The 15,303-nt window shown below is 47.6% G+C and overlaps 1 protein-coding gene across 1 annotated transcript in view; it reads right to left on the bottom strand.

Annotated features, from left to right (window-relative positions):
• Window positions 1–15,303, bottom strand: part of CASC3 (CASC3 exon junction complex subunit) — a 446,580-nt gene that overhangs the window by 230,234 nt on the left and 201,043 nt on the right. Inside the window, exon 6 of the mRNA XM_069634785.1 lies at window positions 12,067–12,243. Coding sequence (XP_069490886.1) covers window positions 12,067–12,243 — 177 coding nt within the window. The remainder of the gene's footprint in view (window positions 1–12,066; window positions 12,244–15,303) is intronic.

Below are 15,303 nucleotides of genomic sequence, written 5' to 3'. Positions count from 1 at the left end.
AGATACTTGCGGTGGCCCTTGTGTATGGGGATGTGAAGATAGGCGTCTTCCAAGTCCAGCGACGACAGAAGCCAGCATACAAAACTTTTGACACTTGATGTACTTGTTCAGGCGGCAGAGGTCCAGGATGGGCCTCCATCCACTGGTCGTCTTTTCGACAAGGAAGTAACGAGAGTACACTCCAGAGCCCCGGAGCCTCTTTTGGACGAGCTATATCGCACCCTTTCTTAGCATGGCCCGCACTTCCAGCAGCAGCTGAGGGACGCGATTTGCCAGACGGGCCACCAGCGGTTTACAGGGACACTTCCGTTCGAACTCTAGAGTATGCCCGTGGGCGAGAGCATCCAGCACCCAGCGGTCGGTGGAGATGGTCTTTCACACGCTGACTAAGTTTGCCAGCCGGCCTCCCACCGGGGTGCACGGTTTGGGGGCCGGATTCCACGGCCAGTTCAGTCCTGTTTTGACATGGAAGCACCGCCTTGGGGGCCTTGGCGACGACGTCCACCTCCAGACTTGGCACAACCCCTGTAGGTCTCCTAGGCAGACGAGCGGGAGGGTTAACGGTAGGACGAAGTGCCTCCTCCAAATCCTTTAGAACCTTGGGATTTTCCTCCAGAAGTCCGAAAGGACAGCCATCGTCGCTGGAGCATGCCCATAGCACGAGCCAACTCAGTGTCCGCTTTGATGGCCTGAAAGGGACTCGTCCACAGTCTTCCCAAACAAATTGTCCCTGTTGAAGGGCATGTCCAACACCCTCGACTGAACATCCCGACGGAAATTAGTGGCCCTCAGCAAGCCCCACCAACAAAGGCAAAAGCTGTTGCCCATTTGGCAGAATCCTGTGTCGGCAGGTCTGTGGCCACTGTAATGGCGTGATCCAAAGCCACCTCGCCTTCCTGTAGGATCTCCAATGCCTCTGCCCTCTTGTCGGCGGGAAGGAAGTCCAGGAGGGGGGGTCCCATCTTCAGCCAAAGCTCTGTCTTAACGCGTCACGATGGCGAGGGCATTAGCGGCCTTGATAGTCGTTGCTGCCGACGTGATAACTCGTCGCCCCATGGCATCGAATTTCTTCCACTCACTGTGTGGGGTTGGGGGGGTTAGGAAGCCACCAACGAGGAGGAGCCCGAATACTATTTCTTGGCCGCCGCCGAAACCACAGAGTCTGGCGACGGCTGGGACCATAAGCACTTAACTTGGGCGCAGAGTCCGGCACCATGTATTTCTTCTCAGAACAGTCCCTCTTCGCCGGAGCTGATGAAGGGTTCTTCATGAGGGACAACCCCTCGTACCAAATGCCATCCAACAGCGGGATCGACAGCACAGTCTTCCTTTTTGCCTCTCGGCGCTGGTATAGGAAACCTTTCTTTTCCTCCAGAACGAGCTGGAATAGCTCCGAGGCCCTGGAGATAATGGCGTGGAACGAGCCCATCTTGTCGAGCGATTAAGATCTGACAGATGGCGATAGGAGATCCCCCCCCCCGCCCCCAAACCGCTGTCGTCGTCCTTGCCGGTGCCAGTCGTCGCCGTGTCCGTCTCACCCCTCGGTGGGGGAGAGGGAGGCGAAGGGTGGAACGGGGGAGGGAGGTGGACTCCCCTCCGCTTGGATGGTGGTTCCTCCGATGGTGCTGGTGCCGTGGGTGGGGCCGCCAGCGTAAAAGGCATCCTTGTCCGAATCTACAAGCACAGGGTATGCAGAGCTGTAAGAATTTCCACTGAGATATCCCCATGTGGGGAGGCGCAGAATCCTTCTTCCCCTCTGCTAGATCCACGTGGGGTAAGCCTTGAAGAAGCTTCTGGAATCCTCCAAGAAGATATTCGACAAAAAATCGCCACTGAGGGGCGCTGAAGAATCTGAAAACGGGTCCCCGTTAATCGGAAGATGGATCGCTGGAGCTTGAGGCTCAAATGAACAAAAAAAGGCCAAAACTTTAAATAAAAATAAAAAACGCAAAACGCTGTAAAAGCTCGAGAGCTATTGCACGAGGACTCCCAACGCTTGAACGTGCGATAAACATCTGACTATGGCTGCCATAGGAGGGTCTTGGGTAGAGGGCAGTCATTGGCTGGGGACAGTATGACCCCAGAGACCAGCGATTGGTTGTTAGGAGAAAGATAGTTCAGAAGTGAAACTGAAACTGATTTTTTTCTTTACCGAGGAGTCCCAGCCTGACAGGGAATATTCATGAGCATGTGAATCCATGCTAGACCCAATGCTGGAGAATAAACAATATTTGCTCCTGAAATTCAAGGTCAGTGTAGCGCTGGCAACCAAAGCCGCACTATATGGTATAGCACAGTTGGACCATGTATGTCGTCTATGCGGTACGGGAGAGATTGAAACCCTGAACATTTGTTAACTAAATGTGAGAGTCTTTGTGAACTGAGGGTTAGTTATCTGAAATCATATAACAACCTGTTTAATTGGTTTGATAGGTCATCTCTGGTCCCAGTTTTTAGAAGGTACCGATCATAATCTGATATTTTATCTTGTGACGTTTTATTGGAAATGTGATGACTTCTTCAACCTTTTATCTTATTGATTTTAATTGTATTCAGTTGCCCTTTGCTTTCCTATTATAATAGACTGTTGAATTACCTTGATGTAAACGGGATGGTGATTTTTTTTATTCTATGTGCTGTTGTAATCTATTATATATACAAAGAGTATGCTACGAGTATATGAAATAAATAAATGCACTATGCCAACAGGGCTATGTTCTCATTTGGGAATGCGGTCAGATATTGGTGCAGCCATCATGGAAGTGTATGGGCACAGCAAGCATGAAAATAGTTTTTATTTTGGCATGAATTGCAGGAAAAGGCACCATGAACATGCATTGAAAATAATTCTCCTGCGCACTATTGGGGACTTGCATCTAATGGATTTCTTTCATGAGTTACTCTACAACACTGCTTGCAAGCTGTGGCTTTTTACCCAATTTTTCAAAAAAGTGTTCAGAAAAAAGCGACAGTTTAACCCATTATTTAAATGTTTAAATAATCCTACCCCCAAACTCTCCCTACCATACACAAAGTCAAAGCCAGACTGCTTCGAAGCAGCTACGATTGTGAGCAACAAGACTAATGTGGTGGCAACCCTTCAGATACACAGCAGGCAGGACTTCACCAAAAGTCACACGAAGACTGTTAGGGAGAATTTTCAGTTTCTGTGCTAACTCCCTTTAACCTGAGAGACCCCCAGCACTTTCTCTGGACGTTTTGATTTTAATCTCCTGAGTGAGTGGACATTTTACCACACTCCTTTTTCTCTGACTGGGATTTTTATTCTTATGGTTTTAGGGAGTCTGTTATCTCCCCATGATTATTACAGGCATCTGTTTTTTGCTTGGTAGCACCCAGCACCCTCTGTGCAGTGTCACTGGGGAGTCCCTTGGACTTCTCTTGGTGTTTAAATACATTTTCTTTTGAGAACGACAGTTGCCAAGAATAGTAAGATAAGTCATCTTACCTTTTCTCTTTTGTGGGTCCAGCGCACACCACGCTATGTAGGGTGCTGGGGGGTTACATTGTAACCTCTCCCCTCCCGCCCCCCCCCACTCCCCATGTACCTTCTTTTTTCGCCATTTTTCTTAAGTTCCATCTGGGCTTTTCTTCTATCCATTAGACTAGATTTGAGTCCTGTGTGACTTTTGCCTTTGGCAGGCTTCAGCCCTGAAGCCTGCCCAGACTGCATAGTGTCTGGGAAGGAAGGAAGTGAGGGAGGAGCCTGAAACTTCACTGTCCTTTGTCTGTAGGTATGCCTGTCTGAAACAAGCTCCAACTGGGCGGCTGGCTGTCCTGGAGGACAGCCAAACCCCAGGTGATTTACAGTTCTACGAGTGTGAATGAATGGGTTGCAGCATAAAAGGCAAGGATTTTGAGACCACAGAGAGCCGACCACAGGAACAAGGAATCTGAAGCAAGACTAGCAGAGACTCCAGCAGCACCTTCCAGGAATGCAAGAAGCACTGATGAAGCCCTGCAGCTGTACTTACCCAGTTTTCAAATCAACAGGGAAGACCCGCCAAGGACGACATCCTCCCTCAGACTGTTGGGACCACCTAGCCTCAAGACCAGCTTCATTGCAGCCCACCACCCCCATGTCCTGCTTTCCAGGGCCACATAACACCAATACCCTGGGTATCTGGACCATTATCAAGTACATCGTCTTCCGAAGATCAAAGCCAGCTGAAACTTTGCAGGCATCCGTGTGGGCCTCCAGAGTCAGGAATCCTTCACCAGAAGTCCTCTCACTAGAGTTCAGGACCGAGTTATCAAAGAAAATCCAACCAGCAATATTTGTTTCTTCTTGGCACTGAGAAAAAAGTGCCAAAACCACAAAGATGCTGAAGTGAGTTGAATCCATTCCTGCCGACTCTTAGGGAGAATTTTCAGAAATGTGCCAATTCCCTCCACCTTAGAGACCCCCAGCAACTTTGCTGGATTTTGAGGACTTGATTTTATTTTAACCTGGAGAGTGTGTGACCCTTTTTCCCCACTCACTCATATTTTATTGTGATTTTGAACACTGTTTCTTTTGGTTGTGGAGTCTGACAAACTCCACAGGCATCATCTTTTACACTATCACACAGCACCTTCAGTGCAGTGGCACAGGGAAGTTTTTCAGATTTCCCAAAGGTTTAAATACCTTCTCTTGGATAAACTGTTTTCAAGAGCAGTAAAGTGAAATTGACTTTACTTACCATTGTAACTTTCTAGACCCAGCACACCCTATCTTACAATATAGTGCTGGAGGGGTTACTTAGTATCCCCCTTGTCTAGCTTCTCATGTAAACATTTTTATGTTACCCTTTTAACACTGAATGGCTGGTGGCAGTGGCTTCGTTTGAACTACCATGGTGTGCCTTTACCGCGAGCTGCGTTCTAAGCTACAGTAAAGCACCCATGGGGGCCATCTTTGTCAAAATGGCCCCCGGTCTTTTTTTCACCATTTCTTTGTGGAAAGGTCCTCCTTGAGATTTGCTCTGCGCGCCAAACCAGGTTTGGTCTCTGTTCATTTTGCCTTTGGTGGGATTCACAAGTGAAGCCCGCCTCTGGCTCCAGGGTGTCTGGGGTAGGAGGAAGTGAGGGAGGGGCCCGAAACTCCCTGTGCTTAGTCTGCTAGGAGACCCAAATGCACTCTGCAATTGGCCAGCTAACTGTCCGGCAAGGACAGTCACCCTGCTGGGTGACTGACAGCTAGGCTGGAATGAATGGGAGAGAACTGAATAAAAGCCGAGTCTTTTGGCTTGGAAGGCAGTGTCGACCACTGGACGAAAGAACTGAAGAACTTGAAGAGGACACCTGCTGCAACTCCTTGACCGTTGGTTTGCCCGGTGAAGCCCTTTTGCAGTGTCCAAATGCCAAGTTCGCATCAACCGAGAAGCCCCTGCATGGACAACTTCTCCCCTTGAGTTGGTAGGACCAATCAACTCCAAAGTAAGCCACCTGGTCATCCATCTCAGAGCTGGTTGATTTTCCACAGAGTTGCTGCTGGAAACCGTATAGCCAGGGAGAGGAACACCAGATTGTGTGTATTGCTTTTAAGCTGGCCTAGAGCTTCAGGAAGATCCTCTGGACTCCCATGAAGCAGGAGTGACCGAGATTGAACCCACAGAGTGCAGGACCCCCAGAAGCAAGGGAGGTCCATTTCGACAGCCAGGAACTGTGGTGTTGCTATTTGCGGTAGACGCGAGGAGCTGAAACACTGAACAGCCACTGAAAGTGAAGTTTTCCAGTTGCACGTTTTGACCATCCCAGTGGATTGCAGGAGTCCCTCAATGTCCTCCCACTTGTCCCCACGACTGAGGACCAGGAACAGTGAGACCTGCAGAACTGCACAGGAACAGAAGTCATCAGCTGCATCTTTTCTTCATTTCTAAGGTACTGTAAAATGTCTGAGAGAACTTACCCCTTACTGTAGAGTGCTTGCAACTCACAGGTCTAATCAGCGTGTGCCCCTACATTTCATTCTTCTTTTCATCAAAGACTCCTGGGAACTTGTGCAAAGACTTATCCATTTACTTCCTATACAAGAATTTTGCCCATTGATTTTGGCTTAGCCTATTGAACTGAATGACTCTTCTAGGAAAATCTAAAAGTAATTGACTGCTTAAGAATGTTTGTGGTCTCTTGTTGTTCTAATAACCTTTGCCTTTTACCAACTTAAGAGTATTCTAAACGCCAACAGTAAAATATTAATGTCCACAGCACCCTAGTTATTGAAGTCACCTGTGGGAGTCGGTTGTGTCTGTGGGCCATCCCAAAAGTGTCTTTTATGATTTAGGAACTAAGAGTGTAGAGTATGGAAGTGTATTTGTGTGTTACTATTATATTGCTCCCTTCTGAAGAAGGCTTATTCTAACTGACTGATAAATTAACAATTGTTTATGCAAGAAACCTTGAGTGTAAGAGTTTATTTGAATACCTGCAACTGTAAATCTCTCTGCAACTCCACTACAGTTCACATTGACCCCTCTTGAGATAAGTCTGGCTGCTCAACACGCTACCAAAACTTTGTAGTACAAGGTTATACCAAAGGTTGGGTTTCCTATAGCTGTAATCAGAGTTGTGTGTAGTAGTCCCCTTGCTCAGTATTCTTAAGAAAGGCACAGCTCCACCCTACTGATGAGGTCCAACCAGACCGAAACACGTGTCTGGGGTTGATGTTGGTACTCTTGTTCAGAGGAGAATTGCCTAGCATTTCGGTGCTGGACTGCCCCAGGGCAGGACAAAGACTGATATGTTTTGGATATTTATTCTCTGTGAAACATAGTGAGCTAAAGACTCTGGGTACGTCTCTCGTAACCAGGACTAATGTCTGGCAGAGGGATTGTTAATGTGGTCCCAGTTGGACTTTAGAAAACCGTACCCAACAAAGACCTCTAAAATAGTTCTGCCCAAGATGGAGGAAGAATTTTAAATAAACGCTCTAATAGCATGGAGTGCTTTCTCCAAGAACTCTGGAGGCAACAGTGAGGAGTAAATTGAGGACTACTTTGCTTGCACCATTGCTGTAGATACCATGGTTGACTGTAGAGGACGACGTGAACCTAGGCACAGTTCCTCATACAATAGCCTATATTTTGCTTCCAGGAACTTGCCTGTCAGAGGAATGGAGTTTCCTTTGCCCCCATGTTCTCCTAACTTCCAAAACACCCAATCCGGTTTGAATGGTTCCCCCCCCCCCATCTTTGGGGGTCTTACCAAGATACAGAAGCTTACCTCCTGTCTCATCAGGTGCTGGTGCAAGGATCTAGAGGCCAACAAACTCCATGATGCACATTATATGGTTATAGAAGATCTTGCCCAAAGTGGTCTCATTCTCTTCTTTTGCTGCATTTGTATCTCCCATGGGAGAGTCGTGTAGGCTTCATTGGCTAGGGGGGGATGAGTTAGTGGAGGCAGCAGAAGTTCTATAAAAGGTAGCTGCATTTATTTGGCAACAGATGACAACTCCTGATCTGGGGGAGTGCCACCATGCCTGGAAGAAGGACTAAGAATATGCAGGGAGGACAGCGCAGAAGGCACCCACACAAAATCTGGCCCGTAGTAGAATGGCGATGTGTATGTGGCAGGAAAGGAAGGATCCAGTGAAAACAGATGGACAGCGGCTGACAACACCAAATTGCACAAAATATTATCCTAGGTGATTTTAACCTTAGCTACAACGACCCCAAAGACTTACCTGCCACATCTTTAGCCAACGCCCTGTAAGAACATGGTTTCCTACAAAGAATTACACAACCTACCCACAGGAAAGGTAAGACACTCGAATGGGTAGTGGACTTAAATTGCAACATCACAATAAAGGAGTCGTCACCATTACTATGGACTGATCACCATCTCCTCTCCTTTGAGTTAAACAATCTACAGAAGAAAGAAAGCCTAGTGGCACCACCATGCCTCAAGAAATAAATGCAATATCACAGCCGGGCCATCCTACCTCTTGTAATCCCCATACTTAACGCTCTTCCTCACACTGATGACACAAATCTGTTAGTAGACACTTAGAACAAATCTATGGCCAAAGCCATAGACACAATCGACCCTCTAAAGTTGTGTAGTAGGAAACCAAGAGCACATCTGAACTCCTGGTTTACCCCAGAACTTAAATTACTATGTACAGAAGAGAGGAAACTTGAAACACTTTGGAAGAATACCCCCACGTCAGAGAATAAAACCAATTTACCTAATATCATGGCCACCTACAAAAGCGAGATTATCCATACCAAAAAAGAAACCTTCAATGATAGAATAAACCAAGCAGGCTCCAGCACCAAAGAATTGTTTAACATTTTAAGAGAGCTGGAAAGCCCCAACCCACCCACAGACACCTGCCTTAAGGATAAACCTTGGTGCCCCAGCATCCAAAATGCACTCACCAAAACAAATCACTGGTCTTCAAACCAAAACAGCTGACAAACGCCTCCAACTAACCACCTGTAATCCTATTAGTCCGACTACGTCTGACTCCCCGCACCAAAACTCAGGATTTAAATTCACCAATATATCTGTGCCAGATGTACACAAAATTATAGCCTCACTGAAAACCTATAATTGCAAGGGTGACCGTTGCCCAGCACAGATCATAAAAGACGCGGCCAGGGATCTGCCTCCTTTCATCACCTAGTTAATTCATCATTCTCCAGCAACACTGTACCACGTAACCTGAAGGAATCATGGGTGCTCCCATTACTTAAGAAAGCAACGTTAGACCCAACCATACCCACAAACTCTAGACTGATCACAACAGTTCCTTTTAAACATTTTAGACAGGGTTGCATATTTGCAAATTCAAGACTATCTCGAGACAAACAGATTACTAGGAACACGGCAATCTGGCTTCAAACCACAACATGGAACGGAAACTGCCCTTGTTGACCTCAAAAGCCAGATCGACGAACTAAAAGACAAAAAGGTAAAGTGGTAATCTTACTTCTCCTAGACTTGTCGGCGGCCTTTGATTGGTCGACCACAAGGTACTGTGACCAGCTCGCATCGGCAGCTCACTTTTTGAGCTCCGCCATCACATGGATTCAATAATTCCTTAACAGGACAATGCATGTCTTCTCACCTTTGGCAGCAGCTGACCCCATACCTATCACATGTAGCGTGCCACAAAGTTCATGTGTCTGGCCTACTTTGAATAATATCTTTACAAAGCCCCTATTTGATAAATTGGACCTTCTGGGTGTCACCTACACTAATTACGCGGATGACACCCAGATACTCCTACCTCTATCAGGTATCTATGACACAGATGTATCTCGGATCAATGTTTGTTTGTTTGAAATCTACACCATCATTCAGACATGGCCCTTCACAGCTTATGCTTGAATGATGCTAAGACTGAGATTCTCCTGGTTGGCTCACCTAACAACCTACAGAAACTTAGCCCTAACTACACCAGTATAAGCATAGATGGCAACATACCCATTGCCAAGGACGTAAAAATTCTTGGTTTTTACCTCGACGCCAACTCTAAATTAACTAAACATGTAAATATGACTGCCACAACCTATACAGGCAAGTTGATCAGGGCGTGCAGGCGCCTACTGTCACCTAACTGTTGTCTCATACTAGCCAGAGCACTCATACAGTCCAAACTGGATTATTGTAACAGTCTCTACCTATGCGCCAATAAGTCCATACTTCAACTGCACAACAATGCGCTTAGAGCTGCTTTAAACATACCTAGAAGAGAACATATCCCTGCAACCAAAAAACTTTGTAAATGGCTCTCCATACAAGAAATAAATGGCCTCAACTCTCTGCCTCACCAACACTGACAAATTCACTCCGAGACCCTTCATCCGTACTGCAAGATCCACCAACTCCTCCTGCCTAGTGGTACCCAGATATAACCTCTAAAGAGCAGGCGGCTCCAGTTTCCCGGTCCCGGCCTCCCAACTTTGGAACTCATTCCCTCAGGATATCAAATCCATCCAAGTATTTGAAAAATTCACAAGTAGTTTTATCTACTGGCTACTAAATAAGAACTTACTTTACCCCCTCTCAGCCATGCACCCACACTCATTCATGACTGCACCCTGCCTGGACTCTATGTATTCACTGTATTTCATGTATTATCATGTTCCATTTTTTATAATCTGTATCATGTGTCTCATGTAATACTATGTATGATCTGTAACATGTAACCGTATTCTTACCTACCAGCGCCCAGATACCCCTGGGGTCAGGCGCGCCATACAAGTAAAATAAACAAACAGTCTCGTCCTCAATGGGAGGACGAATCCCAAAGAACCTTTCCACAGAACATTGAACGCTGCAATTTCGGTCAGTGAACGCTCCCCTGCAAAAGCTCCAATTCTGAGGGTTTCAATATGGACACAGACTCCACAATGTGTGGGCTCAAGGTTTTTCCGAGACAAAAATTGTTACGTTTGGCCAGGAGGTTCCTCCTGGGAGGGCACTTCGGTGCAATTTGGTGAACATACAGATGTAATGGCGGAACATGGGTGGCCTCAATTGTGTGCAACATTGCTTCAAAACAGGTTTCACTGCAAGGGTTGGTGTATGTAGAGGGCTATCGTCTTCTGGTGAAATCACCTCAGGAATAGTCCTGGAGCTCATCCCAAAGGCCCTTCAAGTGCTCAAGCACAGCAGGAGCACCCATCCATTAGAGTAGCTGGACCAGACTGGAGGTAGAAGAATTACTATGCGATAACTCAGGGGCTGCCCTGCTAGGAGTCCTAGCACCCTAGTTGCCAGCGATAGCATGCACGCAAGAGTTAAGACTCATAGAGCCTCTCCCACTATGCTGAGATGGTGACATGTCACTTGTACAGGGTGCCTGATGAAACAGAAGACTTGCCCTACCTTGGATTCTAGAACTGCGATTCCAGACAATGGAAAACCTCTTCCCAGCCTAGCAATCTGCAAGTTAGAAGCAGGGCACAAAATGTCACTAGTCATTGGCTAGTGATAATTGGCTCTTGGAGATTAAGACATTTTTTTGCTGTCTGTATGTTTAGAATTGAAGAAGCAAGTGACTTGAGGGCCGATTACTAGCTTACACCTTGACTTTTCTATCCCAGAGTTATAAAGAGGGAGAAAATCACAAAAGAAACAGGAACCCATACTCATCAGACCCTAGGCACCCAAAAGGTATGGGGGGCTCAGCATTGGAAAGAGATCTGGTGAGTGGCAGCAGCTGTGGCTCCCAAAAGCAGCCATATAGGTGGCTGGGCAATCACAAATCAGCAAACGATGGAAAGCACCCAGCCCAGGGTGGGGGGGGATGGGAAATCGATTTTGCATGCTGGACTGGAGTGTGCTACTTATCCATCCACACAGAGAAAGGGACTGGTGATTGGGTGCTAAGAAGCATGGGGAATGGTCGACAAGGTGCAGCTTAGTTACTAAATTTTGCTGAAAGGAATGCTCCAATCCCAACCCTACTGGAGCAACATCCTGCAAGTACAGGGGAAAGCTGACATGAAATTGGAGTACCAACAGAATAAAGGGCTGCAAACTCTAAAAGTATGTCTTTTAGCTCTACCCTTCACTCACTGAGGCTTTGTAAAATGACCTGCACTCAGACTCACCTGAGCTGTGTACAAGTGCCCGTCCGTTCCCTTGACTTGGGCTGCATACATTAACTGCCCTTCAATGACACCTAGACACCTACACTACCCTTTCCCGCCCCTCAGCCCCCGGTTTGCAAACAATGACTCCACATCTATGCACTGTACACAGCAGCCAATTCTCCAGCTCACACGGGATGAGACTGCCCCTCATCTGGTTTAATTCAATGTTCTGCCAAAAACTGGGCTGAGTAAAGGGACCACCCCTACTAGGTTAATCCAGTCCTCCTCACTTGGACCACAATCTGTAGAGTGACTGACCCTTCCACTGGGTGGGTTAACATTGCCTTGTCATAAATTGGCTGTAAACAATGGTTATCCTTCCATCATCTGGACTGCATACAGCAACCAGGTTAGCACCTTGCCTTTAACTTGAAACCTCCCCATAACCTCAAACCAGGGTACCATACTTTAGTCTGCCCTCCTTGCATCTGGTTTACCGTGACCACCCCCTTACCTGGGTTTGCGCATCCTCCGTGGCCGGATGTCATCTGGGTTCCTAGTGCAACGAATATCATAACCATACATGGTGATCAGTTCATCCCTGGACTTTGGGACCTGCTCATCCTCGCGGAACTTGTCATGCTCCCAGCGCCCTTCATCTTTCCATAGCTTCCGTTGACGCCCCTTCGGCCTAGAAGAGAAAAAGACAGACTCATTACAAGCCAAAGTAGATGTGAACCTCATCTTCGAGGAACTCAAAACGGTTCACTTGGACAGAAGCTCTCCATGTGAACAAACATGAGACATTAGCAGTACAGAATGAATGGTCATGTACAAGAGACAGAACCACCACACCATGCCAGGGAGAAAGAATGCTCTAAGGTAAGGACTGAATGTTATCACATCACTGACAAGTGAACCCTTCTCTGCTTCGAGAAGAATACTCCATGCAGAAGACACCCATTTAAGCAAACAGGCTGACCCTTCCTTGCTAAGGGCAAATCCACCACACCTTGCCAGGAAACCAAAAAACATTACTACAATGGGAAGGACAAGATAATCCACACATTACTTTCTGTACTTCGGTCTTCAACATTTTCCTTTTTAAGAAAGGGTCTGGAGCATCTACCATAGCAGCAACAGGATCCGGAGCGAGGCTGAGCACCTGTTTGGTCGAAGCCCACACACCCTCTAAGCCTACCCCTTCTTCAGTTACTTTTCTCTCAGGAGGGTTAACACAAGTCAAGTAGATAGCACATTAGTTTTATCACAGTGATGTGGCATATAGAGTAAAGATAACGAGGTGAATAACTTGTTTCGATCATTTTATCTTGAAGCACCATTGATTCATACACCCGAGAATAACACTACTACATTAAAATAAACATTTGCCAAAGAAACTGAAAGAACATCTGTGTATGTGATTAACTTTGACCCACCTGGGCGTGGCTACGAGGGCCATGTAGGAGAACGTGATCTGGAGGAGCTCCCGAGATCCTGAAATGATCCAGGCGTAAAAGTGCGCAACGATGGGCCGATGACTACTGAAAATATGCATGTCGGTGTGTGAATGAGTGGTCCATGCTTGGTGAACTTTTGGAAGGTGTAGGAGGAACGGCGGCAGAGTTCTGTGCAGAAAAGACAAGGAGCGCCGGAGACAAAAGACGACACAAAATGGCCGACCAATGTCCGGAACAAAGGAAGGAGCAGGCCGCACGGTGATAGAGCGAAAGAGGCGTACTGGGTGCGCATTAGTCACTTGTGCAGAATACAGGTCCTCTGGGTCATGTCTAATAGAACGATGAGGCCGAAGGCGAAGCAGCCCACCCTGGACGACTTCGCTAAGTCGTCCCCTGGTCAAGAAAATACCAAGAGCAAGGATACGTCGCCTGCAGGCAACATGACTGCAACGGGCACCAACCAAGAAATCCTAGCTGCGATTGCAGACTTAAAGGCGGCCTGGGAAGCCAAACTCGAACTAGCCGTCACTGAGCTGAAAACGGCACTGGACCTTAAGGTCGGAGAGGTGCAGGAGGAAGTTAATCTACTCCGGCAGGACATCAGGGCCTTGGCGGAGCGTACGGAGACCCTTGAGAAGGAAGTGAGCCCTAATACCGCGGATTGTGCCTCCCATAAGGCCGAATTGCATGCCCTGACACAGAGAGTGGGCAACTTGGAGAGTAGAGCTGAGGAGGCGGAAGGACGCGCCCGACGAAACATCCGCATCGTGGGCCTGCCGGAGGGACTGGAGGGCCACAATCCCACAGAGTTCATTGAGTCCATGCTACTGCAAGAGATACCCGGAGGTGCCCTATCTCAAGGATTTGCGGTAGAGCGGGCACATAGGGCTCTAACAAGGAGGCCGCCGCCAGAAAACCCGCCTAGGCCGGTAATAGCCAAAATTCTTAATTACCGGGATCGTGAGAGGATATTGGAACACTTCCGCAAGGGAGGAACGATTATACGAGGAGCGGCAAACATCACGGCTTACCCGGACTATACCCTGTCGGTGCAGCATAGCCGCATGAACTTTGGGACGGTAAAGCGGAGACAGAGGCGGGCCACAAATACGTGTTGCTGTATCCGGCAAAACTGAAAGTTATACATAAACACAAAACTTTGTTTTTTGAGGCCCCGGAGGATGCTATGGGATGGCTCGGTGCGCAGGGATGTCCTCTGGAGTTCGGACGGAGAAAGAGTATGGAAGAGATAAGTAATGCACGAGGAGGATGCCACAAGATGGCGCGGCACGGACCCATGGGACTTGAATATAGTCATTTCTGCAACCTTCAACAAAGGAGGTCAGACTGTACACTAAATGTTATGAGCACTGTAATTAATGGGAGCCTTGCAGAGCGGATCTCTCTACCCCACAGTATTTTTAGTTAAGTGGCCATTAGGGCGACTTCACCCTACTGGGCTCTGGGCATTGTTTGGTGCTTTCAGGACTAGATGTGTGGGTGCCCGAGTTCCGTGAACGGAGCTGGGCAACAGTTGGGGTGTGTGGAGTGGGGGAAGGGTGGGGAGGAAAGTTGGGAAGTTGTTGTGTACATAGTTAAGGGTAGTTTGAGCTTGTACAAGAGGCTACAAGTAAAGGTGGAGAGCTGTATCTGTGTCACGTGGGCGAAGGGGATTCGCTACACGGAAGGGAAGAGGACACTCATGAGCTATGGGGGACCTTAAGATCGTAACATGGAATGTCAGGGAACTCAACAGTTACTTAAAGAGAAACAAAGTGATGACGTACTTGAAGACAGAAGATTGATATTGCGCTGTTGCAGGAAACGCATCTGACCCGGCAAAAACTGGAACTGGTGGGGAAGAAGTGGAAAGGTACTGTAGTAGGCTCTCCGTATTCGACCTACGCTAGGGGAGTGCTGATCTGGGTAGCACTGCACGTTCCGCTCCAACTTACACAAGAAGTGGTGGACACGGAGGGGAGGTTGGTCATATTGAAGGCTTTGGTGGAGAATAGAGGTGTGCATTATAAATACGTATGCCCCCAACCAAAATACTGCGGCATATTTTAGAACCCTGTGTACTCATCTGGGCGCGTGTATGGGAGGAGCGGTTATTTGGGGAGGGGATTTCAACTGCGTGCTCAACTCCAAGGCAGATAGATCCGATGATGAGATTGATAGGCCCACCCCAGCAGCCAGGGTATTGCAGACATTACTGGACGACTTCGGGCTGGCAGATGTTTGGAGGCTGAAACACCCTAATGAAACACAGTACTCGCATTACTCAGCCC

This window comes from Ambystoma mexicanum, chromosome 13, assembly GCF_040938575.1.
Source record: "Ambystoma mexicanum isolate Mex_15411 chromosome 13, UKY_AmexF1_1, whole genome shotgun sequence".
In the NCBI taxonomy this organism is placed as follows: domain Eukaryota; kingdom Metazoa; phylum Chordata; class Amphibia; order Caudata; family Ambystomatidae; genus Ambystoma; species Ambystoma mexicanum.
Note: the sequence above shows the minus strand (reverse complement) of the source record. Positions and strands in the feature narration are given on the sequence as shown.